This window comes from Parasteatoda tepidariorum, chromosome 2, assembly GCF_043381705.1.
Source record: "Parasteatoda tepidariorum isolate YZ-2023 chromosome 2, CAS_Ptep_4.0, whole genome shotgun sequence".
Classification (NCBI taxonomy): Eukaryota; Metazoa; Arthropoda; class Arachnida; order Araneae; family Theridiidae; genus Parasteatoda; species Parasteatoda tepidariorum.
In genome coordinates, this window is record NC_092205.1 from 52,592,390 (window position 1) to 52,613,755 (window position 21,366).

General features: G+C 27.0%; 1 protein-coding gene across 1 annotated transcript; it reads left to right on the forward strand.

Annotated features, from left to right (window-relative positions):
* The first annotated feature begins 884 nt into the window (after nucleotides 1-884).
* LOC107446307 (transmembrane protein 192) lies at nucleotides 885-20,285 on the forward strand. Its single transcript, XM_016060918.3, has 6 exons — nucleotides 885-1,104; nucleotides 4,449-4,595; nucleotides 7,025-7,241; nucleotides 9,243-9,401; nucleotides 14,214-14,322; nucleotides 19,948-20,285. The coding sequence occupies exons 1-6, from the start codon at nucleotides 1,066-1,068 to the stop codon at nucleotides 20,090-20,092; spliced, it is 816 nt and encodes a 271-aa protein (XP_015916404.1). The 5' UTR covers nucleotides 885-1,065; the 3' UTR covers nucleotides 20,093-20,285.
* The last annotated feature ends 1,081 nt before the right edge of the window (nucleotides 20,286-21,366 follow it).

Consider the following 21,366-nt stretch of genomic DNA (forward strand, 5'->3'; position numbering starts at 1 on the left):
GATCCAAGTGGTCACCCACCCGCACGCTGACTGCAGCTAGTGATACTTGACTTCGGTGATCTGCTGGGAGCCGCGTCTTAACGATCAGTCCAATGCGGAACCATTAAAGGTACACCTGAGCTTTCCTAATCTAATTTTTCGAAAGTTTAAGCTTACTTATTGGTGAAAGCAGGTTTTTACGTAACAATCTGGTCTTAGTGTACGTTTGAGAAAGGGAAAATTTATTTACACGCTTTAAAACCGGGTTTCGTTTCGATTCGGAGCAAAAGAGACGGCTTTGTAAGGAAAATATTTGCGCTTTAACTTTATGATCGGTTACCAATTAACTTTGCTACGTCACAAAAGATAAATTTGAGTAGTGTTCCTTGCTTCCTGTTCAGATGAGCGTCTAAAGAAGCATTCTCACCAAATATGGTCGCTGTACCTCCAGTCGTTGTCGAGGAAGTATATGAATCTGATTGCTGAAATATATTTTCCCGTAAAAAACTTCAACAATCAGATTCCTTTTTTCTTCCCTTTGGGCGGTGATCGGAGGTGCGGCAATCGTGTTTGGTAAGAATGCTCCTTTTGCAAATGCGCTAATTGCTTATGAAGTTCCTTAGGGGCCATTCTCACTTCATGTGAGAATGTTTAGAAGAAAAGAAATTGCAAGCGCATGTGCAAATGACTTTTAGGTTCGATTCCATTTGAGAATAGCGTACAGTCTCTTATAATTAGCATTCGTGTAAAAGACCATCTCGCTGCATTCAGTAAAATGATAAACTGATAGGTCTAACATATTCTTCCTTGCGAAACTCACCAATCGGGTTCCCATTCTCTACGGTCGGAGAAGGAATGTTAGAATTCCTTGCAGCAAGAACAGATCTTAAATAAAAATCTGATACAGTGAAAAAAATAACATCGCTTCGATTAAATATCAAAATTGACAATCTCTTAATCGATAGATTCTATAACGTGATTTGAAAAAGGAAAATAAAAATGAAAATTGTAAACAATGTGTCATCCTAGTTTGATTATGTCTCATTAATTGTCATTCTTTTGCTTCATATATCCTAATTAGAAGGCATGGTTAGTTTAGGAAAGGATGTCAGAAGTGTCGGGGGAGTAAGTTTTTCTTTTTAGTTAGCAGAGTTTTAATAATGCTAATAAAATAGAATTTATTCTACCTATCAAGCATAGAATAATATAAAATGTTCATTTGTTTCTACAAAATTTTCATTTTATCACTTCAACTTCTAACTATTATTTATTTAGTACTTATTATATTTTGAGTTTATATTCTAAGATTAAGTTTTTATAACTCCCCGTCGTTATTTCAATTCACTAAAAACCTAAGGATCTACATCTGTAGTTTCCCACTATCTTTTGAAATTATCAAATCAATGAAAAGCAGAGAAGTATTTCCATGCAGTAGTTGCTATTTATTAATTTATGTGAACTGAAATTTTCAAGTGTTTCTGCCCAGCTAATGTACTTGGAATAAATTTTAAAATATAGAGCTGTAGAGAGGCTATAAATGTTTCTAGATCTAGTTAAATCTAGTTTGCTCTACACTTTGATGTGGTTTTTTTTAATTTTTTTTTAAAGTTTTTTTTTGCTTGTTACTGCAAAGTTGCTTACGAAATTTCGCTTCTGGTACTACTAATGAAGCTATATTTCTTTTTTTTTTAATGCATTTTTAATTATTTCCCTTTTAGCAGCTGAGTAACATCTCTGGTGTTTACTTTTTTCTTTATTTTAGAATAGTAATTTAGAACAATTATTAATATATTTCATATTGCTTGTGATATAATTAATGCACACTCTCTTTTGTGAAAGAAAAAAATTTTAAAATAAAGAAAAATTTAATTTCTTTTAAGTCAAAGTAAAAATTTTTCTATGATGTGCAATTTTTCTTCATATATATTAAACAGAAAGTATCTACATATTGTTTTTTTTTTTTTTTTTAAAGAATTTGTAAGTTTGAAATCCATTTGCCGTTTGTAGTTTGCTCGACAGATCACAATACAGAAATATTCCCCACTTAGAGATATTTAATGCTACGTTTTGCTGAAAAGATTTTTATTTTTTTGTGTTTGGAATTTTTAAAATGGAATGTTAAGGAAAATCATGCAAAACATAATAAGTAGTTTAGCAGAAAAATCCATAAATTTCACTATTTCATTTAATTGAGGAGTCCACAAACCTGTATCTCAACCTCTTTTCTTAAATTGAGATTCTTACATTTTTAATTTAGCTGACATTGATAAAATATAAAAAATTCATGTTCTTCAACTTGGTATGATATATTTCAATCAGTGAAATCTCAATTTAATTTTAAAGAAAAAAAACATGTCAAATCCTGGTGATGATCTGTTTTTGGAATAAACTTGGAAATATTCTGCTAGATGGCTGCCGTTGTTGCTTATGAAATTGTTTGCATAATTTAAAAATTAATCTTTTAGTTTAGTCTTGTTATTTCATTGATGTTTTTTATCACACAACCAGTGATTTAAAGGGTAGTTCTTTAGATGGTGTATGCAAGAAAATAAAGAGATATAAAAATAATTTTGAACTGTAAAGGAGGTGACTACGAATAATATGATGTACTTAAAAGAGAAATGTGTTTTTTTAAATTGCTACTTACATGGTGATCTTATACCCATGCTGTTAGAAGATAAAGACTTAAATTAGTTAAAATAATTACCTTAAAATATTTTGCAAGGACATTTACATCCCTTCTTATTATGGTATCTACGTTCCAAAGTAATTCAGTGTTGTGAGGTATGTGCATCACAGGCACATACAGTTACTTCAGAACTAAAAAATGTGCCCTGTGGAAAAAAATTTCCTGTTTTCTGCAACAAAACTCTCTAGCACTAAATGTCTTTCTGCAAGATACTTTCAATAATAACAAGCATGCTTGTTACTAATTTCAGGTTAAAAAAAAATGGTGTGTTTACATAAACAGAAAAACAATATAAATTTTTTAGCTATCCAACCGATTCCTTAATATTTTTTTAATTCTAATATCGATAATGTGAAAATCAATGTCGATAACTGCCTAAAATACTGTTAAAAGAGGATTTACGATAACGGCGATTGAACACTTCAAAAAGTGATTATTTAAATGTGTGATTCAAATTTTAAGTTTAAATTTCTACAGAAAAGCAAACCAAAATTTTTTACTTCCTAAAAGAAAAATCTTTCTGCAAGACTCTGTAAAGTTCTGTGACAATGTCACCGTGAGAAATATGCATTAAATTTTTAGTTGTAATGGGAAAGGTTAATACCAAAAAATATTTATCTCAATGTTATTCCTTTAATTTGATAATTGGCTTAATTTATTATAAAGCTGAGAATGCCAAAATATTTTTCTTTATTATGGTTCAGTTTAACAAGACTTTCAAAAAGAAAAAAGACACTTAGCTGTTTANACAAGGGAAACTAGGGAAGTGTGACTCGCCAATTTTGAAATAAACTAGTGGGATGTATGCCTTATGAGGAATAACTTTAGGGGGAAACATTCGTTTCGGCCCATAGAAGGTTCTGTGAGAGATAAAAAATAATTCAATGTATAGAAAAATCGGTATTTTATTACTTCAATGCAGACTATTAGTTATTATAATTGCCTCCTACTCCAATTAATTTTGTGGTACTTTCACGTACTAAATAATGCATATTTATTGTCAAAATTGATTTCGAAAATTTTATACATCTGTAGTTTTTCAGAAAAACCTTTTTAGGTTAATTTAAAAAAATAATTGACACCAAATTTTTTGAATTTTTTTTTTCGAAAAACTTTCCAAATTAATTGGTGTACGTAATTTCAAATCAAATAATTAATTAATAATTAATTAATAATTAATCAATAGTTAATTAATAATTAATTAATTTTTGATTAATTTATTAATTAGCAAATTAATTAATTATCCAATTTATTATAAATTAATTGGATTATGAGACAATTACAATAACTAATAGTATGCATTGAAGTAATAAAATACCGATTTTTCTGTATATTAAATTATTTTTTATCTCTCACAGAACCTTCTATGGGCCGAAACGAATGTTGCCCCTTCAAATTATTCCTTATAAGACATACATCCCACTAGTTTATTTCAAAATTGGCGAGTCACACTTCCCTAGTTTCCCTTGTTAGCTGTTTAACTTGTAAAATTTATGGTGAAAACTATAGAATAAGTAAACCTATAGTCATATCCCAATTCAATAATCTAACTTTTAGTATGTGAACAAAACAGGGATGACATGGCAAATTTCTTTCATAGTTGACAAAAACACCCATGAACATTACCAAGATATCATAAAAATAACTTCATAGCATTTATGTTCTTTAAATTATTTTCTTTTATGTTGCACTATGTAAATAAGCATTTTTATCGCTTGGAATAATATTTTTTATAACATATTAACATACATGAAAGTTATAACTTTTTTTTATTTTTTAGGGACAATCATTCAATTCAAACTCTCCTCAATTTTTTGATGAAAATGATGAGGCATCACTAGTATCAAGTGTATTAATTTCAAATGAAGAACCTAATTATAGACGAATACCTATAACATGGGTTATTGTATTTGAAATTCTTTTTACTGTAAGTATTATCTAACTTTTAATTAAATTTCTATGTGCACAATTTTGAATAAATTATATATTCTAACTTTTTAATTGATATTTGTTTTCATCTTTATACTTTTTCTTTCTACTGATTTTAGATCAGCTTGGTAATTGTGATTTATATTATTAATATATGATGTTGTCCAGATTGTACTATTTTCTGATGGTGCAAATATTATATAATCACGTACCCAGGAACTTTTCTAGAGAAATGGTCGGCAGTTTTACTATAAATGTCGATGAACAGTTCAATTGTTGTAGACCTAACTTATGCTGATTTTAATTGCATGAACTTAAATGAAGTTTTACTATTTTTTGTTTTAAAAAAACTTTTGTTTTATTTAACATTCACTACAATTTTTATTAACTTTAATATATTTAAAGTTTACTTTAATTTATTTTTAGTTAACTTTAATTTAAAGTTAACTTTAATTTATTTTTTTGAACATATTATGATATATTTGTAACAACCAAATATTAACTGCATTAAAAAATAAGGTTACTTATTATAGAGAGATGCATAATTCAACATTAGTTTGCTGAGCACATGATATACTTTTCCTCATATAGATTGATTTTTAAAAACAGTTATTACTCTCTTATTTAAATAAGAAGAAAAAAATTCATTTAAGTATGTCAGTGTTGCAGCTTCTTTTAAAAAATGAACAAGAGTGCTTTTTGCCTATACCCGCAGTAATTACATTTTAGTAAACATTATAATTTTTCAGTAAAAACTCTAGGATTCAACCACCATGGCATTCTGCTATTGTTAGAAATCGTGCAACATATTAAAAAAAATGTTTTTTGTTCACTATACATGTCTTTAATATATTTCCCTTCTTGACAGCTTACTACTGAAATCAACATTCAATATTATCAATGATGCAATATTATCAATGAAATCAACATTCAATATTATCAAAGATTGAAGTTCAATGGTTTGCATATTATTAATGATGCAAACCATTGCACTTCAATCTTTTTTTTCTCTCTCTCTGACATTATGCTTATTTGCTCATAATAGCTATTCTATCTGCTATTAAAAATAGTTGCTATAACAAACTTTTACTATGCTTATTTTAACTTTATTCTAAATTTTAAAATTTACACAACCTTTATGATGATGATTTTTTTAAATTTCTGTTACATTAATTTATTTTCAATATCAAGCATAATGAAATAAATTTTTTAAAAATAGTTCTATAAAATCAACTATATTAAGATTGCAATTCTAAACTATTTAAAAAAAATGTTTTTATATTTATTTTTTTATTTATTTTTCTATTGTTTTAACCATTTTTTTTTACTATGAATGAAATTTGCCCTCCCCAAATGGTAAATTAAAAACTATTTGGGAAATTCGCTAAATTTCTTATGATATAGTCTATTTTCTATTGTATTCAAACTATTATATTATTTTCTGTATATTCAAACAAGCGGCGTTCTGAAATCCATACTAAAAAAGCATAGCAATTATGTTGAAAATCCAAAATTTCCTTCTTCTTATATCGCTGTGATCGTTATCTAAGAATTATAAATTCTAATTCTACTATTATGTTGAAAAATTTTCATACAAAAACTTAGAGATTTAAGAGACCTATCATATCAACTCAAACAATAAATCTACAGTTAAAAACTCTTCTATCAAACCATTTTTCTTTTCTGCCGGAAGGAGCTTTTATGTTTTAATTTCACTTTCTTTTAAATTTTATAATATGTGTCTTTTGTTTTCTAGTCTTATGATGGTATTATAATTTTTTTTATTGCATTATTTTAACAAATCCAACCTCTGTAGTTTTTATTTATTTATTATTTATTTTTTTTGGTCTTATAACTTTTCTTTCTTATTGGCTGATTGAATTTTGTTTCATCTATTTTTTATTGCTTTTTTGTAATGTTTTTCATTGTTTTGTTTTTTTCTATATTAAACTCTGAAGATAATGCTTTAGTGTAGCTTCAAAATTAGCTTATTTTTTTAATTTTTAATATATTTTATAGTACTTACGTACTGTCCCATTACTCATTTTTGTAAACAGCTCTTATTTTTCATTTAAATGACTTCTAAATGTATTTTCATATAGTAATTAATTACAGAACTGTAAACATAACTTAACATCTCAGAAATGGGAGGATATGTAATTTTTAAATATTTCTTATTAAATAAATGAAAGCACTTTTAAAAACATAGTAATATCTGTAGTAATCCAATTTTGCCCGTCATAAATACATATTTTATCTGTAAGATTAAGCATCATTTTTGCCTTTTACTTACATTATCACAAGTTTTTTAATCTTATTAATATATTAAATCCTAGCATAGTAATATTATGCAAAATTAATCTAAGTTTTTCTTTTTTAAAACAACAATACTTTTTTTTTTTAAATTATTTTTCTACTGTTTTCTAGATTGGTTTGTTAGCCTCTCCTTTTATAGTGCCATATTATACAGAAGATGATGCTTGTTATATTCTGAATTGTGTGCATGCATGCTACTGGTGTTTATTGTTTATTGCTAGTGGTTATAGAAATTATCATCACAATTATATACAAAGATGTGGTTACTTAGAATTCTTCAGAAAAACACAGCTGTTGCAAAGAATACCTTTAATTGTTCCATCTCTTGGTAAGTGATTCATATACTGTGTATATTTTCTTTTAACGTGGTAATACACATTTTAATACTGGATGTTAAGAATTGTATTAATCTTTAGAGAAATTATAATGATGCAAATCAATACTAATTTTTGTCCCGCAGTGGACTGATCGTTAAGACACGGTTCCCAGCAGATCACCGAAGTCAAGCATCACTGGCTGCGGTCAGTGTGCGGGTGGGTGACCACTTGGATCAGTCTGCGTAGGGACCGAGGGTGTGCGGTATTGGTCCTCGTTAAACTGTTCTACCGTAAAGTGCTCGACTTCGCGCGCAGGTCGTCGGGCTACCGAAGCGGGGGAGCCATCCCCTCCGTAGAGGATCAAAATTGTGATGGAATGTCTTCGGATCATCCTCAGGGATGTTTCCCAAACCGTCGCCAATAGCCCATTGTGCAGCTCTAGTGCGACGTAAATGAACAACAACAACAACAATACTAATTTTTTCCATAATAATTAGAGCCCAAATTTTGGATTTTTTAGACTACTCGGGATTTTTTAGATTTTTACACTTTTTAAGTGTAAAAATTTCATTAAAATGCAAAAAATGCCCTGTTATTTAAGTAAAAGTGTTAAATTAAAACAATGTTTTCCTTCTTAAAATTACTTTCATTCATGTGAACATTTATAAATCAAAGCAATGCATATTCTATTAAAGCTTAAAATAAGTTCATTGAAGTTAAAATAAATATTATATCTTAAAAAAAAAAATATTACTTTTGAGGATTTTCTTTTTGTATTTAAATTTTAATAAACAGAAAACTTCCAATTTATTAGATACAAAAACAACCCAAAAGCTTTCAAAATTTGAAAAAAGAAATCTATTAAAATGCCCTGAGAGAAAAAAAAAATATTATACACTCAAACCCCACTATAGTGAACTCCCGGATATAGTGAACGAAATGTTAGGTCCCGTGCCTTGCTATACACGTATAATGTTATTTTTTGTGGATATAGTGAACCAAAAAAGTGAGGAAGTTGGATATAATGAACTTTTTTTTGTCTTCAACTGATTTTTTTCTTCATTTTTTTTGTAATAATTTTGAAATTTTTACTTTAAAATTAATACATATACTGATTTTTAAAACCATCTATAGAGGGGAATTTAGTGATAAGCTTCTTTTATCTCACTTTCCCATCCCTAAACAAACCAAGCAGATATTTCCAACGTGGGATGGATCAATATGAATTTTCTGTTAGGATTGCTCATCAGCTAAAGATTACTAAATTTTTTTTTTTTTTTTTTTTTGTAAGCAAAACGAAGAGTAATGAAAAATAACAAATTTTTCGCTACTAAAAATTATTTTCAGTCATTTATTTAAATAATGTGTAATAAAAGGGAGGAATTTTGGGAACCATTAGTTAAATTGCCTGCAGAACGGATATAGTGAACTCCCGGTTATAGTGAACCAAAATTTCGGTCCCTTGAAGGTTCACTATNTTTATTAAAATAGTGTGTAATAAAAGGGAGGAGTTTGGGAACCATTAGTTAAATTGCCTGCGGAACAGATATAGTGAACTCCCGGTTATAGTGAACCAAAAATTCGGTCCCTTGAAGGTTCACTATAGCGGGGTTTGACTGTATTAATCTTATCAAAATCCAGGCCTTGATTGTAACTGTAGTGTCAGCTACAGTAATTTTTTTAAACAATTATTATTATTATTGCCTGTGTCACAAATTTTCAGAATATTTTCTGCTTTTATATTAAAGCCTTTTTGACTGCCAAAGAAGTCTGAAACGGTATCTTTATTACATTAAAATATATATATATATATATATATTTCTTTTTTGTTACATTCTTAACCATAAAATTATTTCCCCTCTTATGTAACAAATATTAAAACAGTTCAAGCTAAAAAAGAAAAAAAAAGTAAGATTCTGATCGAATTTTTAAATTAATATTTGATTAACTTTCATTTTGCTTCACTTTTGATGATGTAAATAAGTTATTGATAGTTTGCATTGATATTTTAGGAAACACACTGTTAATTGTAGTAACATCAATCTTACAAAAGTATTGTCCAGATATGAAAAGGTGTCCTTCTGATGGAAGTTTATATTGCCATAATTATTTGCAAATTATATTTGGCATTGAAGCTTTTATCCTTTTAGCCTGTCTTTTTAAATATCTTTGTAAGTATATATTATCTTTAAAACTGTATTTTGTTATTCAAAATTTTCAATTTACAGAAATGTGTCTGTTCGTTCTTCTCTTGCTATCTTGAATTTTGCATTAAATTTTTGGTTTTGTTTGATTTGTTTTGTTTTTTTATTAATATTATTAATTTTAAAATGTTTATAAATTTTAAGCTATAAAATAGAATGTGAACCAACTATATTTATGATAGCAAATTGTTGATAAGAATTAAAAATACATTTGTACATTTAATTTACAAATAATTTTACTGTCTTTCCTTCTATTTTTCTCCAATTTGATGACTTGTATTTGTTTATATTTATGGACACGTTTATTTATTGATTAATATTTACAATCAGAACAGTCTTTCTAATACTTTAATGCAGGGTTTGATAAAACCCGGGGATTTTTGAAATAAACCAACCCGCATGGGTTTTATTGAAAAGACCCGGGGGAAATTGAGTTTTATTTGAAAAAACCCGGGGAAAATTGGGTTTTTTCATTTAGTGCTCATAAATTTTACTGTGAAAATATTTTTATTTATTAAATAGAGTTGTATAAGTAAACACTAAAATTTCATCTGACTTTTACCTGTAAAAAAAATAAACTGGAATAAATATTTAATGGTCTTCCATGTTTTTATAATACGATTAATAGAAAGTGAAATTAAAACTACGTAATTATAAAGAGTATCAGTTACTTGTCCTTTTTTTTTTAAATATTTAGATAAATATATGCATTTTTAGATACATTTTAACTTTATAGTTTCAAAAGACAAATTAGTCTTAAAATTATAAAAAAGCGTATATAAAAAGTTATAGCTTATTTTTTTAAAATCAGAAAATAAAATTTTAAATTTGTTTATTGTTTAATGTATCACTCAATAGAATTTTTTTTTTTTCTTTCAATATTTTTAAACATGAATAAAAGAAACAAAATAAATTGTATTCAAATGAAATCTTAAAAATAATATTTAAAAAATCTTAAAAGTAATATTTTAATTTTTAACTGTTTTTTAATTGTGATAAACTTTCTCCAAATAGTTAAAAATTGTCAGCAGATGTTAAGAGTTAACTTAAAAAAAAGGTCCATTTTTTCCTTTATTATTATTATCCTACAACAGATTCAAAGTGTCTACATTTTTCTCTTAGATGGTGATACACTTTTATGAGTTTTGTAGCTTTATCTATTCCTAATCTATTTCGAAGTTTACTCTCCACCAAACCGAAAGTTGAAAAATGTCTTTCGATAGAGACAGAAGATGCTGGTGCTGAGTGCAAAGAAAAAAGAAGTGACAGAAATTTTGTGGAAGCTAGGAATTTTATTTATTTATTTTATTTTATTTTTTTTTTGCCATAATTTTCCACCATTTTTGGATGAAAACTGTTGAATAACAGTGTCAAGCATCATCGATTTTGGAAAGTATTCAGGATCAGACATTTTGAGTGCCATAACACGTGGCAGAAATTCTGGATGGCGCTTAGAAAGACAGTTTTCTGCTAATTGGTCTTGTTCATCATTTAAAAATTGTCCCCTTGTTTCGGGATCCAGGATGCATATGCTAATAAATGATGTGGCTGAACAGCCTGATTGAATCTTTTTACAAAATGTTTATGGGGTTCTAATTCATCACACGATAGTAAGTTAATTCATATTTCAACAGCTTCTGAAATTGAAATGTTTTCTGATTGAAGCTTTTTTAAAGCTTAAGAAACAATTGATATCTGTTTTTCCCAATTGATAGTTTATTGGTAAAGCCCAACATTATTTAATATTTTTGACATATTATTATTAGATTCATTTTGATGTTCAAGAACAATCTCTTCATATTTATGGTAATTATTGGCAAAAGTTTTTACGTGCTCATAATATGAATTCCACCTAGTGTCATTGGGTCATCAAGCAGTTTTTTTCATTTGCCCATCCATGTGCTTGATGCACATTTCTAAAATATTTGTTAGCTTCAACGATGTGTCCAATGATAGTATTAGGAGCTACTTCTTTTTGAATCAAATTTAAAAAAACCAATTTGTAAAAAAACACCAAGTGGGTTTTTTCAAAGTGGGCCCACTTGGGGAACCCTGGTTATATGTATTTTATATTAAGTTTAAATAACGCATTATCACTACCTATTTGAATCTTCTTTATTGTTAAGTGCATTATGTTTCATAATTTTTTAAATTAGGAATTATAAAATATAAATGCAGTAATATAAAAGGAACAAGTTTATTAATCTTTTTGTTTTCACACACATTTATTTACTATATTTATTAAACATATGGATATTACCTATTATAAAATTATAATCTGTAAATATTTATAATCAGTAAAAACTAAAATTTCATCTGACTTGAGTTAAATAAAAAACTGAAATAAATATTTAATGGTCTTACATGTTTTTATAATAAGGTTAATAGAAAGTGAAATTAAAACTACGTATAATTATAAAGAGTATCAGTTACTTGTCCCATTTGTTTTCAAATAATTAACCCTAGGAAAATGATTTCATTTTTAGATAAATAATTTTAAAAAGTTCTCTGATAAAAAGTTTTAGCATTTTTTTTTTTTTTTTAAAGCCAGAAAATAAAACTGTTTAAATTTGTTAATGTATCACTTGGTAAAAAAAGATAAAAATTGTTTCTTTTCAATTTTTTTAAACATATGAATTAATAATAATAACCTGTTTATTAATATATAAAGCATGCAACTATATTTGAAAAATTGATCTTTTCAGAGTATATTATTTACATTTTTATTTGATTTAGTATCATTAAAATAATACTTTTTAAAAAAACCCACTTGAAGTTTTCAATAGTACCTACTATAAAATTATATGAAGATTAGAGTTTCTTTTACTTTACTAATATTAAAAACCTAATCATATAAATCATGCAACTCTATTTGTCAAATTTATGCTGCACAATAAATTATATAAAAGTAGATGCAAACCAATAAGTTTTAGTAAAAAAAAAATTTTTTTTGTTGAAAAACCCCACTTATCGTTCCTAGTGGGTTTTTTCAAGGTGGGCCCGTCCAATAAAACCCGGGCGGGTTTTTTCAAAGTGGGCCCATTTGGCGAACCCTGCTTTAATGTCAGATTGTTAATATTAAGGGGACCAGAAAGTAATGTCGTTTCGATGCATTTGATGTCAAGATTTTATTTTTAATCAATGTATTCACCCTTGTTAGCAACAATCTTTCAATGCTAGATCGGAAAAAATGACCTAATTGGTTTTTAAGACTAACGAATATTTAATGCGTCGTAACGACGTTACTTTCTGGTCCCCTTAATATTTACATTTTAGTGTATTTAAGTCCATTCTATAATATAAAAAAAAGAAATCTAACTTGTAAGATTTATTTTAAATACTTCCACTTTGAGAGTTATTTTGTATTTGACGTTATCTCTTCTGAAAGTATAACAAAATGTTATTTCCTCTGCTTATAAAATTCAGACATCAAAGTTACAAATTTATAGGCAGATCTACTACCATTTAGCAGTACCTTCACAAATTCACCGTTTAGTTTATCAACAAATAGTTTTATCATAAAACAAGTTCTCGGATTTTCCTTCTCCCTCCCTAAAATTTTGTTTATGTGATAGATATTTGAAAAGGAAAATTATAAAGTCTGTCTTTCTCAAACTGTCATCTCAAATTTAGTTTGTATGGATCACAAACACACAATCTTTGGATGAGGCTAAAATCTTTGAACATGCATTTAAGAGTTATTCTAAATGGAACAAATAATCCTGTTCTCTCTCAATGCTTAGAAATTTCATTTAAATTTTAAAATGCTGAGAATCGCCAGATATGTCTATAATGGTTATAACAATTTCTGTTTATTAAACATGTAATGTAGAAAATTCTGAGAATGAAGGAATTTAATAAATTTTTTTCTGTGAGCTTGAAGGATATTAAACTATTTAAACATTTTATTTTTAAGAGTTTTTTTGCCGATAGCCTTTAAAGTTATTTTCATTATGAAAATAACTTTAAAGGCTATTGGTTATAAATGTATGTCAAAATTAATACATAATTTTCAATTGTGAAATTTTTATAGTTAAAAGAATATTACTCAATCCATAATGAACTAAACCTTAGTTTGCTTTGAAGCCTTAGTTTGCTTAATTTTTCCCTAAATTTAACTCTCCTTTATAAAAGTTTTAAAAATAAAATATGATAATTATAGAATAATTTTTTAATATCTAAGGGCTCGGAGTGAAGAGATGTTTTTCTTCAAAAATTTGATCTGAGCTTTACTTTACATCCGGCGTTCAGTGGCAGACTACTATTTTATATTGTTTTACAACATGGGTGGGAAAGACTTTAAAACAAAACTTACAACAGTTACTTTTCTCAACAACTGAAATTTAGAATAGTGTGATTAAGAAAAATATGTGAACTGTTTGCAATTTCAAATTAATATTGAAATGTACAGGTTCAGAATTTTCTACAGTGAAAAGTTTTCGGAACTTCAGTATTCAAAAAAGTTTACAAAAACTAGACGTTAAGAACGTATCCAATGAGCGAGCATTGGATTGCGAAGCAATCCGAAATGAACTGCAAAAGCAGTTCCGTGAGTTGGTGAGCGCTAGCGAGCAGGGGGCGAAGCCTCCTAGTATTGGAAAATTTAGAATAATTTGAAATACATTATAAATTTTATTAGGGCTCGTAACTATTTATTTGGGATTCAAAGTTGCATTGTTGATTTTCTTGATAAAGGTTTTTATTTGGATTTTGATAATTAAAAGAAAAAATTCCTGTAAATGTGATTTTTTTTTTTTTAATGTTTAAATCTTTTAACAGATATTGTAATCCAGTTTAATAAAAGTAAAGCTATTCCCGATGTCCAGCAGGATGACCTTTTAATAAGTTATGTTCAATCATATGCTCCCACCAATGAAGTAGGATTTAGGTAAGATGAGAATATTTTTATTTTATATTTATGGTTATGTGTATAAATGTCTACTTAAAGAATGCATTGCCGTTTAAACCAAAAGTTAAGTTTTTTATTTTACTTTAAAATTAGTCATAGACTTTTATGTAGATTTTTAAAAAGTTGAATATGATAGTATTAATTTTTTCCTTATGAAAATACTTTATTATTGATTTATTTTTAAGATTTTAGAATTATAAAAAACTGTTTAATTTTAGAATTAATAAAATAAACTGTTAAGTAACTGTTAAGATTTTAGAATTATTAAAAACTTTTTTACAGTTAATTCTTGAATTTACAGTTAATTTCTTTACTATATGTTTATATTTTTTTATCATTTTAAGTAACCAACTTTTAAAAATCTATCCAATAAGAACTCCCAAATTTAAGGAACTGTCAACAAACGCTCGTCATTTCATCATTTACTTTATAAAAGAGAGTTATTACAGTATGTGGGGAAATGTTATCGCTTAATAAATCTATAATAACATCTCCATAAAATTGTAGTCTCACTCAAATTTTCATTTATTTTAAATGAATGCAATGCTTTTCTTATATTTTTTTAGAATTCTTTAAATGCTTCGTATCAGATTTAACAATATTTTTTCGTAATTATTGATTTCCATGACAAAAAACAAAAAAATAACAGTAAAACTGAAAAGGAGTGCCTGTCACTGATTATAACTTCACAGTCAGAAATTTTATTTATTTTAATTTTTTTAAATAGTGAAAATTTGTAACTATTACTAATTTGTGTTACCGTAATTCAAACTAATGCTAAAATGCAAATTGATCAAATGTATTTCATTTTTCTTTTCCTTTTTTTTAAGTAGTCTCAAATGATTTCTTTTTTTTTTTGCTATTACAAATTTATTCAAGTATCTTGAATGAATTTGTACTATTGATTATGTGAAAATATTCAATACTCAAAACATTTTCTATAGCCTAAGGCTGAGAGTACTCAGCAACAACCGTGCATCAATTAGATGACCCCTGACAGTCTCATTTGGGAAGTGGGGGGAACCTTAAGGAAGCCTTGACATTTTAAGCATTTATTATTATTTATTTTTTTTTTTGATATTATGCAACGATCATCTTTTTCATTTTTATTATGGTGAGAAAATTACGATTGATTTTTATGAGATCATTGTCTGTATACGAAGTATTTTTAAGTATAATATACGTTAAAAAAAATTCATTTTGTCTTTAGTTATTTTTATGCTAAACTTATATGTCATGCTTTATATATAAGATACAAATGTTTCTACCATTAGAATGTCTGTAATAGTTGTGTGATTATGCTATTGCATAGCTGCCAACTTTACTGGATTTTCCAGTTGACTACTGATTTTTGTGCATTTTAGAAAATTCCCTAAAATTGAGTAAGTTTCCTGAAAAAAATTTCTATTGAAATGGAATTTTTGTACAGATGCTTGTTTGCTAGAATATTTTGATAATACTAATACATAACGAAGTGAACCTCATTTATAGAAATCAGTTTAAAACTTTTTTGATCTAAAATGTTCCGGTTATTTTTAATCAGAACTCTCTCTTTAAGTTAATTAAAAAATCTTTTAACTATAATTGATGAATTAAATGTTCATAAATATTCGAAATTATGAGTAAACACAATACATAACATTTCATGTATGTTTATTGTCAATCATAACTGAAAAATATTGCAGTTTTTCTATTTTGATGACTATAAAAATCCCTAAAATTTCCCTATGTGTAAAATATTTAGTGCATTATGCATCAATCATCATGAAATTTATATTTCATAAAATCTACTGGATTTTTTTCTATCCATATTGGCAGCTATGCTATTGCCAATTTTGTATTTATCACACATGGGCTATGATGTAAAGTACACAAAAATTAGCTTCAACATTATGACTAAAAAAAATAATAAATGAAAAGTACATATGGTTTGTGTTGAAATAGTGTCATATAAGCATTTTGTGGTCTTCCCCAAAGTTAGTTCACACAATTGCTCATACTTTATGCAGGGGAAAGTATTTTACTAAATGGCAAAATTTAGACATTCACTTTTTTAGATTACCATTGCAACTTCATCCATATAGTTATTTTTGAAAGTTTAACCTAATTTAAAATACTATAAGTGAAGATCTCGTGAAATATATTCCATTGAAGAGGTTATTTAAAAATAATGTGAAAAGTTAATTTTTATTGCTTCAGAGTTGTAAACAATTATTTACTATTCATTATTTTAATTGCATACATTGAGTGTAAACTTAATTAATTTTATTGAATATTCACTCTTTATTTAACAAAATGTGTAGCAAAAATGGCTAAAATGACAAAATAAGTTAAATACCTATTAGTCTAAGAAGTAAAGCACTATGAACAATGCCTACTGCCACAAACAACATTTAGGTGCGCCAACCACTACTGGGGTTGAGGAGGAAATAAGTTTTCTCTTATTGTTTGTTATTAATTTATGCTGCAATTTTACACTATTGGTAAACAGTATTTAAGATATTTCTATGAAAATATATTTATGCCATCCACATTGTTTAAATCTACTAACATATTTTGACATGGTAAGAACAAATAAAATGGTGGTGCAGCGTATCCAACCATACGTGGAGGAGAATTCACCGGTGACATACATCCTCACAGTGACTTTACTTCGTATGCACCTGTGTTGGATCTTAGTACAAATGATGCTGATGCTCTGCTAAATGTTGCTCACCCTGTTAAGTTGTTTTTCTGGTTTAGCATACTGCACCGAGCAGTTTCCCATGTTAGTTACTATTCGAAGAGCTGGACTTCTTCTCCTTTCCATATTCTTTGCCTTAACCTCCATGATTCCCCTCTTGCCCACAGCGGGCTGTTGCAAAAATATTTCATCTTTCTTTTACTTTTATATGTAGCTCAATAATAGTTAAACAAATATATAATTAACGATTTGTACATTAAATATCCTTATAATCAAAAGAGAACATAATAAAAATATCGTTAAATAAGAGATAAATGTACAGCTTAATATCATTATAACTTTTATTAATTTTAACTTTTCATTAGTATTTGTTTATTAGTCTTAAAATAATATGAATTTAAATAATTTAGAAAATGTATTTCATTATTGTACAGAAAAATATAAAAAAAAGTTACTAAGTCGAATAATAATCATTCTCTTATTTCTGGTTCTTTCTGTTCTAATTAGGCAAATAAATTATAAGTGCTTACTAAAGCTCAAACAATTAACAAGCACAACAATTATTGGAAAAGATTATTGCGATTGCGAGCAAATTTTAAACAATGGGAAAACTGATTATTTTAGTAGGGCTATTACATTGATTTTGAAGTAATAAATGACTCGCAAGTGAAAATTGAAACACTCTCATTACTAAATTTTAAAAAAATAATATTAATACAAACCTAAAATATTTCATTACAAAATCCCAACACTTTCGGAGCATTAAGAGCTGTTTAATTTTCTATGGTCCCTAAAAATTACTATCTCTGACAACCCTGGTGAAGGAATCTCCCTTCTGACATAGAGGCTTGAGCTATTTTACATGCAGAAAGGTAGTTCCCTGCTGGTTTGTAGTCAGAAGTGTGTGGATTTTTTCGTGCCACCGTCTGGTGAATACTAACTAATGCTGGATGAAAACCTGATTGCAGTTAGCATAAAGATATTGTAATCAGGGTAGGTGACATCTTTAGTGACATCTGGAAATTTAATCAGTTTTTTGTGCTGGTAATTATTTTCTATATTGATACATTATTGTTCAGGAATAACAATGAGTAATTTTTCTTTTCTTTAAAATCTTATAAAAAGTATCTGACGACTTTAAAATTGTTCAAATATCTTAGAAAGGAAGTTGTTTGGCATAAATGAGATACAAAGCTCTATTTGATTTTTAAAATCACCACGAACCATTATACTTCCTTACACTAAGTCTTAATTTAAATTATATTGAGACTCTTCCTGTAATCCTCGTTAATATGGCTCATGAACGTTGCAGTTCCTTTTTGTCGCTTGAATACTACCTTAAAGACACACTTAAATATTAGCAGCTATGCCAAATTTTTTTTTCTTTTTTTAAAAGATAGGTAATAACTGTAAAAAATTAACTTCTTGATAAAGTTGTCTTAGCAGACACATGAGTCAGTCCAATTGTCTCATTCAGCTAAAGACTTTTTCTATTGTCACACCATTTTGCTTTTTATTACATCATCCAAGCAAGAAAATCCATCCAACTAATCATGTATCTTTCTGTTAAGCATAAAAATTTTTGTTTCTATTTGTATTAACTGGGGGTATTGTTATCCAAAAAGGTGGAATGTTATAAAATGGGTGTTTGAAAAATGTATTATATTTGTTTAATTTCATATCAGCTGAACAAGAATTATGTTTATTGATTCAATTACCAAAGTTTACAATGAAAATGTGCTTACTTGTTTTGGTTTAGCTTTATCTAAGATTATTTTAATGAAATCAATGTATTAAAATATTTTTTTAAAGTACATTAATTACAATTTGACGTAACAAATTTCCTCTAAGAATTTTTTTAAAATTTATTTTAAAAAAAAGCTTAATGAATGAATGCTTTTTGTTAAGGCTGGAAAATGAATGCTGATTATAATCCATACAAATTTTTTAACTCTTCCATTGTTCGAATAGTGTAACATAGATTATTCTATATTTGAACCATGTTCTATATTTGAACCATGTTATCATGTTTTAAATATTATAATTAAGGTTGGCATAAGTTAAATCACTCGATTTGAATCGTAATTAAAATCGTGGTTTAAATCATTTGATTCTTTAAAAAATCATTGATTTAAATCAACATTGATTAAAGTCTTGATTTTATTAATGATGAAGGTTTAATCCAAAGAAATAATAAGCAGGAAAATTATTATTATATTTCTAAATAGACTAGTAAATAATTAAAATTAGAGACTTAAAATGGATAAGAGTAATGTTAAGCTGTTAAATTATAATTTTCCATTAGTTGTTTGTAAAATGTTTTTTGCTAGTAATAAAAACATTTCAACTATACCAATTTAGTTTGATGTTTATTTGAATACTTATAAGTGCTTTTAAAATGTATTAAATATGTTGTTAGTGTTTACTTATATTAAAGATAAACTTATAATATTTTTTTTTTCTTTAATGTATTCTGATCTTAACTAATTTACTCTTCATTGGATATCCAAGTGATAAATTACCTTCCTGTATTTAAAATTTTGGAATGTTTACCTGGCGCAGAAATTGATTTTATTGATTCAGTGATTAATTTGTAGTTATTAAGTAATAATATTTGGAACATTTAAGTTAGAAATATCAACTATTTTAGCTTTATTATTGTTTTAAAATATTATTAAGTACTGTTAATATATTTTATTAGATGATTTGGCTGGTAAATATTAAAAAAAAATAATATATTAAAATAATCAGATTTTTTTAAAAACATGAATTTTAAATATAATTAATTTTTAAGTTTGTTCTGCATTTTGCAATTTTATTTTTAAAATCCAATAAAACATTTTTTTTTCAATTATGTTATTTAACAGTATGATAAATTTCATTTTGACTTTTTTTTTATTAATTGTTTTTTATTATTGTAGAGATGAAGATTACATGGAAGAAATTCTTGAAAAACAGGCAGATATGATTCGCTATTTGAAACAACACAGTAATAACTTGAGTAGAAAAGTTATGAAACTGAATTCACAGCTTGAAAGCTACCAAAATACTGTGCAGAGATTCTAAAAGGCTTGATTTCTTACTATCTAAAAGTATTGGTGCTTTTGAGATCAATCTGTGATATCTATAATCTCAGACCTGCTTTACAGTACTTCATTGTACTGATTATTATTTTGTATTCATTCTCATTTTCTTCATTGCTCAATCATTGATTTGTTTTGTAATTCGTTTGAAAATAAAATGTAAGGAAAGTTTAAAACAGTATTTGATTTTAACATAAATGAAAATCCTCATCTTATGTGATTTTTAGCATTTATTTGACATTTTTCATGGTTTTACCTTGTTTTATAAAAGTTTTAAATGTTTCTGAAGTACTAAACAAATACTTATACCATAAAATTTTAAGCTTGCTAAATATTTAATTTTTCTTTCTAATACAAAGGCATAAACTTATTTTTATCTCTATTATTATTATTTTACTCCTCCAATGAAAAATAAGTGAATTATATTTCATTTACAGGAAAAAGAAATAATTCTTTCCAATCTGGCATACTCATGTACAATGTTAAGGATTTTAAAAAATGTTGCGTCAAAATGTTATTTGCTGTGTTTGGGAAGCATTTGTGCTTATTGTGAAAGTGAATATCTGCATACATTTGATGTATGGTTATAAATTGCAGTAGATCATAAACAGCTCAACTGAATCTATATGAAGCATTCACTTTAATATTATCTGTGAATGTCGTTTTTAACCATGTATAATACTGCCTAGAGAAATATTAAAGAGTTTTCTCTCTATAGTTAATTTTGTATAGAGCTGACAAAAAAGCAATGGAAAGACAAAATAACACTTTTTGTCCTAACAGTGTCCTTATATGGTAATAATAAGCTTCTTTTTTCGTTGATTAAGATTTTAATATTTTATTAAGTGAATTTATGAATTTTGCTGTAATCTTTTAGTTATTTTTTTATTTAAAATACTTGAGTGTTCTTTAACCTCTTAACAATCTTATTATTTTCAGGAAAATGTTCATAACAGTGCCTATTTTTTTTTAATTTAAAACTCCGTATGTACTCTATATGTCCATGTAACTCTAACTCCATAATGTACACTATTTAAGAAAAAAATTACCATCTAGTTTGTAAAATGAAAAATAAAATAATTCCAGGCACAAGAGATGGGTATATTTAAAACTTTATGGTGCAATACTTTTGAACGGTCTAGCCCGGAAATATCACCGGCACGAGAAATAGGAGACCCCATTATTCCTACGACAGAAGTGAGAGGAGAGGGGTTAAAAAATGCTTCTCAAGCATTAAAACTGAAAAAAAGAAAACAA